At 37.1% G+C, this 10,684-nt stretch overlaps 1 protein-coding gene across 1 annotated transcript; it reads right to left on the bottom strand.

Moving 5' to 3' along the window:
- Positions 1 to 6,221: 6,221 nt before the first annotated feature.
- LOC131635489 (putative F-box protein At3g16210) lies at positions 6,222 to 10,195 on the bottom strand. The gene is made up of 2 exons (XM_058906109.1): positions 8,911 to 10,195; positions 6,222 to 7,967 (listed from the first exon to the last, which is right to left on the bottom strand). The coding sequence occupies exons 1-2, from the start codon at positions 10,153 to 10,155 to the stop codon at positions 7,920 to 7,922; spliced, it is 1,293 nt and encodes a 430-aa protein (XP_058762092.1). The 5' UTR covers positions 10,156 to 10,195; the 3' UTR covers positions 6,222 to 7,919.
- Positions 10,196 to 10,684: the final 489 nt, after the last annotated feature.

The raw sequence follows: 10,684 nt of genomic DNA, 5'->3' as shown, positions 1-10,684 counted from the left end.
TACGCTTAGTTTACTGACGTTGCCTTTAATAGCTTCTAACGTTCCTTTTGTCAGTCAGCGTAGCCTGCCATCTTGTACTTGCTTCTGATATGATGTTTGTGTATACAACGTTTGAAAATCATCAGAGTCAAACAGCTTGGTGCAGAGCATCTTCCTGTCTTCTGACCTTGAAGTGCTTCTGAGCGTGATACCATGAGAACTTCAGTGCTTCTGCTTCTGAACTCAAGTTATTCTGATGCTTCCATAGACCCATGTTCTGATTCTGCTTTGACCATCTTCTGATGTCTCGCCAGACCATGTTCTGATGTTGCATGCTGAACCTTCTGAGTCAAAGCTTCTAAGCGCTGATTTGTGCATACTCTTTATATATTTCATGAAAGGGAAATTGCAGTGTATTAGAGTACCACATTATCTCATACAAAATTCATATTCTTGTTATCATCAAAACTAAGAATATTGATCAGAACAAATCTTGTTCTAACACTTCTTCCCGTCATATGTCGCGAGCACCAAGAGTCCAGGTACCATGACATTTTGTGCTTTGTCTTCCTTACTGCCAAGGATATCTGCAACAAAAATTATCTTCTCGTTAGGTACCCTCAATTTCTTGGGTCCTTTCTTCTTAGTTTTCCTCAAGTTCTGATTGAACTTGGGTTTAGCATAATAATTAACAGGAGGGGCAACATGATATTCTTTAGATTTGGCAGCATGATATTTTTTAGGTTGTGTCACATGCTTCTTGGTGTGTGTAACATGAAAGCTTTGTGCATGTGAAGTGAGCCTAATATCATGAAAGTGACCATATTTGAACTGCTCATACAATGACTTGTATGTGATTTTTAACTCATCAACAGGTTCAAATTTATGTGGGATATCACCCTCATAGCCAACGCCAATCCTCTTGTTTCCAGAAACTCCATATATCATAGAAGCAAGGTGACTTCTGCCAATACTTCTAGATAGAAACTTTCTGAAGCTCGAGTCATATTCTTTTAGAATATGATTGAGGCTAGGATTGGATTTTTCTAATTCAGAAGGAGATCCAATGTCTTTGGATAATTTTAAAACTTTTTCCTTCAGTTCAGAATTTTCCACTTCCAGCTTCTTAGTTTCAGATTCAGATAGCTTTTTCAGCTTTTTGTATTTGATACTAAGATGAGCCTTGAGTTCCAGAAGTTCAGTTAAACTGGAAACTAACTCTTCTCTGGATAATTCAGAAAATACCTCTTCAGAATCTGATTCTGATGTAGATTTTGATCCATCATCCACTGTGGCCATCAGTGCAAGATTTGCTTGTTCACCTTCAGAACCTGATACTGATTCTGATTCAGAATCATCCCATGTTGCCATAAGGCCCTTCTTCTTATGAAATTTTTTCTTGGGATTCTCCCTCTGAAGTTTTGGACATTCATTCTTGAAGTGTCCAGGCTTATTGCACTCATAGCAGATGACCTTCTTCTTGTCGGATCTTCTGCCACCAGAAGATTCTCCTCTTTCAGGCTTCTTTGAACTTCTGAAGTTCTTGAACTTCCTTTGCTTGCTCTTCCAGAGTTGATTGACCCTTCTGGAGATCATGGACAGTTCATCTTCTTCTTCTTCTAATTCTGATTCTTCAGAATCTTCTTCTTCAGCCTGAAAAGCGTTACTGCATTTTTTATAATTAGATTTTAATGCAATAGAATTACCTTTCTTCTGAGGCTTATTTGCATCCAACTCTATCTCATGGCTTCTCAAGGCACTGATTAGCTCTTCCAAAGAGACTTCATTCAGATTCTTTGCTATCTTGAATGCAGTCACCATTGGACCCCATCTTCTGGGCAAGCTTCTGATGATTTTCTTTACATGATCAGCCTTGGTGTAGCCTTTGTCCAGAACTCTTAATCCAGCAGTTAGCGTTTGAAATCTTGAGAACATCTTCTCAATATTTTCATCGTCCTCCATCTTGAAGGCTTCATATTTCTGGATTAGGGCAAGGGCTTTGGTCTCCTTGACTTGAGCATTTCCTTCATGGGTCATTTTCAATGACTCATATATATCATAGGCAGTTTTCCTGTTAGATATCTTCTCATACTCATCATGAGAGATAGCATTCAACAAAACAGTCCTACATTTATGATGATTTTTGAATTGCTTCTTTTGATCATCATTCATTTCTTGTCTTGTAAGCCTTACGCCAGTAGCTTTCATTGGATGTTTGTAACCATCCATCAGAAGATCCCATAAGTCACCATCTAGACCAAGAAAGTAACTTTCAAGTTTATCTTTCCAGTATTCAAAGTTTTCACCATCAAATACTGGTGGTCTAGTATAACCATTGTTACCATTTCCATTGTGTTGCTCAGCTGAGCCAGATGTAGATGTATTTGTTGGATCTTCACCAGGCATCTTTTACTGAAGTGTTTTTCTCTTTCTGAATCTTTTCTAAACACGGTTAAGTGCTTGCACCTTAGAACCGGCGCTCTGATACCAATTGAAGGATAGAAAAACACTTAGAAAGGGGGGTTTTAATAAGTGTAGCTTTAAAACTTGTAAGATAAAAACTATTTGCACAATGATTTTTATCCTGGTTCGTTGTTAACTAAACTACTCCAATCCACCCCTTGGAGTGATTTACCTCACCTGAGGATTTAATCCACTAATCACACAAGATTACAATGGTTTTCCACTTAGACAACTTCTAAGTCTTCTAGAGTATACTGATCACAACCTGATCACTCTAGGAACAAACTGCTTAGATACCCTCTAAGACTTTCTAGAGTATTCTGATCAACAACCTGATCACTTTAGTTCTTACAATTTAATGTAAACAATTTTTTTAAGAGTTACAATGCTTCTTAGATAAGCTATTATCACAACTGTGGTTTTCTCTTAAGTTTAAGCTTAGTCTCACTAATATATTACAACAACAATGTAGTGAGGTTGATGATGAAGTTTGAGAGCTTTTTAATTTGACAGCGTTTGCACAAGAATATTTGTTCAAGACTCGTCACTTAGCTTCTCGTCAGAACTTCAATATATAGGCGTTTGAGAAGATGACCGTTGGGAGCAATTAATGCTTTGCGTATTTGATAAGTGCTAAAATGTACTTATTTTGTGTATGTAAATAGTGGCACTTATCGATACTTTTGTTAATACCGTTTGAATAATTCCTCGTTTTGTGTATAAATACGTATACTTTGTAAATAGTTGTATTTTAATATACTTTTATACCATTTGATAGTTTTTCCTTTGTTTTTATAGGTATTCATGCTTATTGGAGCCTTGAGGAATAAAGTGTGAAAGGCACGGCTTCGATTTTGCAATTTTGGTGAAAGCCCGCTTAGCCACCGTCAAGCGGACTTCCAAAGACTCAAAATAAGGATGACCAAAATCATCATTTTGATTTCCATTCATTCATTATTGGATAGAGCATTGAATAAGCTTTCCAACGCTTCGAACCGGGCGCAATTCGGAGTTACGGTTCTCGAGTTATGACGAAAACAAAATCTGATATTTAGCATACTCCGCTGAGCGGAGGGGGTCCGCTGAGCGGAGCTCCAGCGGAGCAAATCAGCGTCTGGATGCAATTTTGAGTCCGCTGAGCGGAGGGGGTCCGCTAAGCGGACCTGCTATGACAGCAGCTCGTTAAAAGGGGCCAAAATCACATTTTTAGGTTATGGGTTGGGTATTTTTGAGTCCCAACACCATCAACTTCATTCTTAGAGTAGAATTGGCTTAGAAAACAACTTCGGAGGGTGCATAAGGATGATCGGGGGTGGATTGAGCGTCGAACGGAGCTGACAAACTGGGAGATCTTCGGTTCATTTCTCTTCTTCTTTGTGTATTTCTCTTTGGTTGGGTTTTGTTTGTATATTTACTTGAATCTTATGTATATTTACCGATTATAATGTTATGTTTAACTTGCTTTACAAATCTGTGTTGATGTTATCTTGGATTTTTGCTCTATGCTGGGGATTTGGGGTGCTTTAGAGATAAACTTCTTGAATCCTTATCTAGGATGATTATCTGTTGGTTCTGAACTCTAGAGATAGATTTAGAGCTAGCATTCACTGTGGGTATCTGTACTTAATGCTTTCGTGTTTGAGCGGCGCGCGAGAGATCACCGACGCGAGAATACGGATGTTCTCGTGACTTCGCGTTAGAGATAACCTTAGTTGTGAGATGATCTCGTTTGTGCTCCAGAGATGGACGCTTACGTGAGAGATACGTGATGACATGGATGAGTACCGTAGGTTGAGTATAACAGGTTGGTAAGTGTATGTTTGTGAAGAGTGAATATATTTACATTCCTGATAAGTTATTTATCTTCTAAGAATGTGTTTATTCTTTTCTTGTCTATATCTCTGTTTACTTTTTTCTCATTCAAACCCAAGCTCGAAACCGTAGAAACTGTTGAATGGCATCTCTCCATCTCTGAGGACGATAATTCCCGGATCAATATTTCCAAATCTTTTTTTGTTGCTTGCCCTATACTGCATTCAACAGTATTCCGTACAGCATTGCATTTAATGTTTCACTCTTTTGTCAACTACCTCGAGCCTTGCTTTCGCTGTGACTACTGACATTTCCTTTAATAGCTTCTAACGTTCATTTTGTCAGTCAGCGTAGCCTGCCATCTTGTACTTGCTTCTGATCTGATGTTTGTGTAAACAATGCTTGAATATCATCAGAGTCAAACAGCTTGGTGCAGAGCATCTTCTTGTCTTCTGACCTTGAAGTGCTTCTTAGCGTGATACCATGAGAACTTCAGTGCTTCTGCTTCTGATCTCAAGTTCTTTTGACGCTTCCATATACCATGTTTTGATTCTACTTGACCATCTTCTGATGTCATGCCAGACCATGTTCTGATGTTGCATGCTGAACCTTCTGAGTCAGTGCTTCTTCCGCTGATTTTGTGCATACTCTTTATGTAATCCCTGAAATGGAAATTGCATAGTATTAGAGTACCACATTATCTCATACAAAATTCATATACATTGTTATCATCAAAACTAAGAATATTGATAAGAACAAATTTTGTTCTAACAATCAATTCTTATTTGGTACATGTTCTACGCCTCACTATCAAGTCAAGCATGATATGTTATTATGGAAGTATCGATTGGTCATTCCTCAACAGCCTGAATTGATCAAACTCATTCTCACTGAGTTTCATTCTTCAATTGTGGGAGGACATGCTGGAGTTACACGCACTGAACCGCGCATCGCAGTCAATTTTTTTGAACTACTATGACCAGGGATATCAAGGAGTTTGTGTCATAATGTTTAGTTTGTCAACAAACCAAACACGCAACAACCTTACCAGCTGGATTACTCCAACCTCTGCCTATTCCGCAACAAATTCAGGAAGATTTGTCGATGGATTTTATTACAGGACAGCCACCATCTAATTCTTACACTGTTATTCTCGTGGTTGTCGATCGTTTATTCAAATATAGCCACTTCATCCCCCTCAAGGATGACTATAACAGTTACAAAGTAGAAGAGGTTGTGATTCATACAATAGTTAAAATTCATGGGTTTCCCAAGACAATTGTGTCTGATCACGATCGGGTATTCACAAGCTAATTTTGGCAGCATATATTCAAACTTAGTGGCACAACGTTGGCTATGAGAACGACATACCACACCCAAACTGATGGCCAATATGAAGCTGTTAACAAATGTTTAGAACTTTATCTTCGTTGTTTCACTAGTCATTTTCTCTGTGTTTGGTCCAAATTACTACCTTGGGAGGATTTCTCATATAATACTTCCTTTCACACAAGTATTGGCATGACACCATTCAAAGTGGGTTATGGACGAGACCCTCTGGGTCTGGTTCGCTATGAAGTTAACAATGGAGATCCACCATTGTTGCAACAATTGTTTATAGATCGAAATGATACCTTGGCTGCCTTGAAGGCTAATCTGTTGCGTACTCAACATATTATGAAGAAATTTGCTGATAATAAACGGCGATTTGTTGAATTTAATGTGGGTGACATGGTGCTAGTCAAGTTGCAGCCTTACCGTCAACACTCGATATCACTTAGGTGCAATCAGAAACTCAGTATGCATTATTTTGACCCATTTCCTGTCATGGAACGCGTTGGATCTGTTGCTAACAGGTTAATGCTTTCCACTACTGCAAAAATTCACCTTGTGTTCCATGTTTCTGCATTAAAATTATGCAAGGGTGACCACTCTACACAGCTGTTACCCCTTCCCTTAACTACTACTGAGCAAGGACCATTGATTTTGCCTCAAGCTATTGTTAATTGTCGCACCGTCATCCAAAATAGCCAACCAATTCAACAAGTTCAAGTTCAGTGGGAAGGACCATTGATTTTGCCTCAAGCTATTGTTAACTGTCGCACCGTCATCCAAAATAGCCAACCAATTCAACAAGTTCAAGTTCAGTGGGAAGGAACATTGCCAACTGAAGTCACTTGGGAAAACTGGGATGAATTGAAGATTCTGTATCCTAACCTTGAGGACAAGGTTCTTGTTAATGGGGGAGTAGTGTTATGAGTTGAAGAAAAGGACAAACTAGAAACAATCAAGGATAGATGGCAAACGATCCTAACATTGGGGAACCAAGGAGAGGCAATAAGAGGGTGAAAATCCCTAACAAAAAATATTCGGTGGGTCAGCATATATAGTGAAGCACGTTGCAATGAGAAGACATGCTGCAAGTGATATATTCTCTCCTCCTCTAGTGGCATTCCCTGTGAATAATTTTTTTTCCCTTTCCATTAAGTCTGAACGGTTTTCATTTTCCAAAAAGAAATGGAATAATTTAATCAATTTTTTCATAGATGTTTCCTTGTGCTTGTTGGAATTAATGAAGCTATAATTAAATTCCATTGTTTTTGTTTTGTGTTCTGTTACAATCTTTTCTGAGTACTGTTACAGAAAGCTCATAACTTTTAATACCATACACTCAATTGTATTGCTATGTACCATAAATAGTTATAGTCCTTCATTTCTAGACAAGAGAACTAAGGAAATTCACAATCAGGAAACAACAAAGGAGCCAAGAGAGTCCACAGATACAACCTGTTGAAAAATCTTGCTTAACAAGATAAAAAATGTCATCACCAATGATACACCAAAACAGCTTGAAAAAAATGCCTTGAAAAGTGAAAACCATTAGGCCCAAGGGACTTGTAAGGGTGCATATTGTACATAGTTGCTTTCCGATGATGATTCCCTGCAGTCAGTCGCATTCGACGCATTCACGCACGCTTTCACCTCTCCATTTGTTATAGGATTGATCAATATAGTACAATGAGTCTCATTAAATTTTGGAACTTGATTCACTTCAAAAGAGGTGAGCACAGTAAGTAGTAGTGGGTGAGTAGAACAAACTCTTAAAAAATTGCTAGCCTCACCTTGCAAGATTTCATCATGGGTACACGAAATTTTATTTCTTTTTCTTCTGATCACAGATTGAGCATGAAAGAATTTAGTGTTTTTGTCTCCAAATTGATTCCATTGCTCTCTATACTTTTGAATAAAGCACCTTCTCTCAATGAAGAATTAGTTAGATCCATCTCATTTTGTAGCTCCTTCTCCAGAAAGACAAACTTAGCCGACTCAACCCTTTACAAACTGCTTTGAATCCCCTTGAGCCTATTTTCAATATCTCTTTTCCTCTTAAAAACATTGCCAAATACTTCCTTGCTAAAGACCAAGCAAAAGCATTGGACCAAGCATCCTTAACTACTTTCTCATAGTCAGAGTGGGAGATCCATGTTCCCTCAGATCTGAATGGCCTGGACCCTATTGTCAAAGGAAGCCCACCATATCTCAATAGAAGAGGTTACGCAAAGAATCTATATGAAGGCTTTTTGGATTTGCATTCTCCAGTTCAAGTCAGCCATGCCTCTATCAAGATTCTTAGCTAAACTTCTTTGGCGTCAGCAGTTCCTATGCTAGGTGAATTTACCTCCACTAACTTCTAGAAGCTTATCATCCCTATCCTGCAAAAATTCACCACCATATTGCTCAGTTAGAAGCAATAATTTCATTAAAGTCACCTAAAAGGATCCAAGGCCCATTGATGCATGACATAAGATCACAAAGATTCTGCCAACCATCTTCCCTCACATCATGATTGGAATGGCACAAAGGGTGCATAACCATTTATCTTGGCTTAAGGTAATGCTGAAAGTGATCACTTAGGGAGAGTGCACAATCAGTGCAGTAAATGATCCAAAAACAGTTTTCCCAACAAAAAATATATCAAATTCCATGTGGTCAGTGGATTGTAACTCAAACCAACATTGTTTTTATTATCATAATAAATGGTTGGAGAGGAACAAACATCTCTAACCTGTAAAATTTTCCTACCATCATATGAACATAAAAATTAGCTGCAACAAACAACCATTTTCTCCCACACATCATTGGCATATAACATAGATATCTCACCCTAGAAGCAACCAATAAATAAACCAAGTGAGGTTTATTGGACTGGGTTGTGCCACAAACAGTTTTATGAGAATATTTGGTTTTGTTAAATAGTTGACAGTCATTTTGAAATGCTGCAGAAGAAATCATATATGCCTTACATATTCATTGGACTCTAAAAAATACTTTTGCTTATCCCTAATTACATAGATTTTGTATACAATTCAATCACACACGCGTGTGATATATTTGGTATCTATGTTTTGAGAAAACACATATTTTTGGACTGCAAAGGAATGTTAGGAACATGTCCACAAACTTAATACCAGTTTACAAGCACACAGTAAAACATAGTTGCATAAATAAAACAAAAATACAAACTAGATAGGTTTGCAAACATTGAGTAAACTAGATGGAAAGAAGACTTCCTATATAAATTACCATCTAATGGAAACATGAAAATAATCAATTAGCTATTCCTCTAATGGAAAGAAGACTTTCCTTATAAATTACCATCTGACACATATCTCCTTCGACGCCAAGTTCCTCAATCATTTTGGTACCCAAATCAAAGCAAGCCAGTTCTCCATCTTTTTTCTTGAAAAATATATTGCCTTTCTTCCCTGCTCCAACAGGACGCTCTACACTAGACAATGATCCAACAATAAAGAGTTTAGTCCACGATTCCTTCACACCAATTTCCCCCAAAACTGATATGTGAAAACTAGTTGTATCTATATAGTATGATATCAAAGCAATGTAACCATTTAACATCACCAAGTGACTCTCCACCAATCCAAGAGCAAAATTATCATCAGGCATGGGTGTTCTAAAACACACCTCATTACTGACATCAAACGACACTAAATATACTTCATCTCTACATTTACTAACTGATTCTCTTTTAGTCCACCAGTGACACATTCCATCCATGTAAAATCGGACAATTTCTGCATCAGCAAAACAGACTCTCAACACATTCATTTTAGTATCGAGTTTCCTCCACGAGTTGCTTCTTAAGCTATATATCTCCCAAAAAGGGTCGTAACCTCTCTCATTCCAGGACCAAGCTTCATCGGGCAAACCAATATCAAAAGTAGCCATTAGACTTCTTTGATCAAATCGTACATATCGAATTACCTTATAGTCATCCCTAACATAGTCATAACCAAATCCATGAATTTGCGGTGCAAAATATTTAGAAGGTGCAATAGACTCTAGAGGACTAGGAGGAATGACCTTCAATTCTTGGGTAAGAGGATTCCACAATACAATTTTTTTCTCTTCAACTTTCATACTGGTTACACAAAAAATGCCATTGATACTAGCGGTACCCACAATTATAATGTCTTGATCTAGCTCTTGAGATGGAAGTGATGCATCTAATTTGAGCCTGTTCTCAAACCTCTCACCAGAAACCAAATACAAATTAACCTCCAATCGCCGAGGAGCTTTCGCAATATGGCGTAAGATGAGAGATGCATCATCATCATGATAATCAGAATTAGAATGATTTGTGTGTATGATATGATTACGATAAATATTCATGAAATAAGGGTTTTCTAATAACATTGACCATTGTTTACATACACATTCAAATCTCTTGAGAGATTTTAGAGACAGTTTTGATAGAATGGAGAGTGAAACATCGCCAGGTATGTCTTCGCTAACCTTTTTGCTCTTCGGAGTAACAGTTTTCTCCATCTTAGGCGACGTGATTATCTTCTGATTGTAGCCAGCGGTGGACAAGAAGGACATCGAGAGAAAGACCAATTCTTTTATAAATATTCTTCTGGCTTTAATTTTCTACTAGGTTGTCCAGACGCGTGTCCGTGTATCCATTTTTTATGCGCGTATATTTTATTTTATTTTATTTTAATTTAACTAGTGTGATATGCACGGTATCCGTTCTGTCATGTTTGTTTTGTTTAATATTATATATTTTTACAGAAAAAAAGAAAAAAGAAATTTATCTATTTATTAGTCAAAAAAATGTATTTATTATTATAATTATATTTAGTTAAGTAAAGATATATAATAAATAATAAGGGTTCGCATAGGTATCCATTCTAGCACACTAATATTAGAAGAATATAAAAATTAAATAAAACAATTTTAAAGTAATTGTTTTATTAGACATAATATAAAGAAATCATTATTTTTAAATAAAAGAATAATTAAGTGTTATTTTATTAGTGTGCAATAAAAATTGAGAAGATCAATAAAGAATACACAACACAATGTTGATTGTCCAATGCAATAAACTTAGTCACATTTACTTCAACTT

This window comes from Vicia villosa, unplaced genomic scaffold, assembly GCF_029867415.1.
Source record: "Vicia villosa cultivar HV-30 ecotype Madison, WI unplaced genomic scaffold, Vvil1.0 ctg.001498F_1_1, whole genome shotgun sequence".
NCBI classification, from domain to species: domain Eukaryota; kingdom Viridiplantae; phylum Streptophyta; class Magnoliopsida; order Fabales; family Fabaceae; genus Vicia; species Vicia villosa.
This window is presented reverse-complemented; position numbering and strand designations above follow the sequence as displayed.

What these genes read in the sequence shown, in the direction of transcription:
- LOC131635489 (XM_058906109.1), bottom strand. Translation starts at nt 10,155, where the DNA reads ATGTCCTTCTTGTCCACCGCTGGCTACAATCAGAAGATAATCACGTCG. An exon ending in AAGGAGATATGTGTCAGATG is followed by an intron (nt 7,968 to 8,910) that starts GTAATTTATAAG and finishes GAATTTTTGCAG; the next exon opens with GATAGGGATGATAAGCTTCT.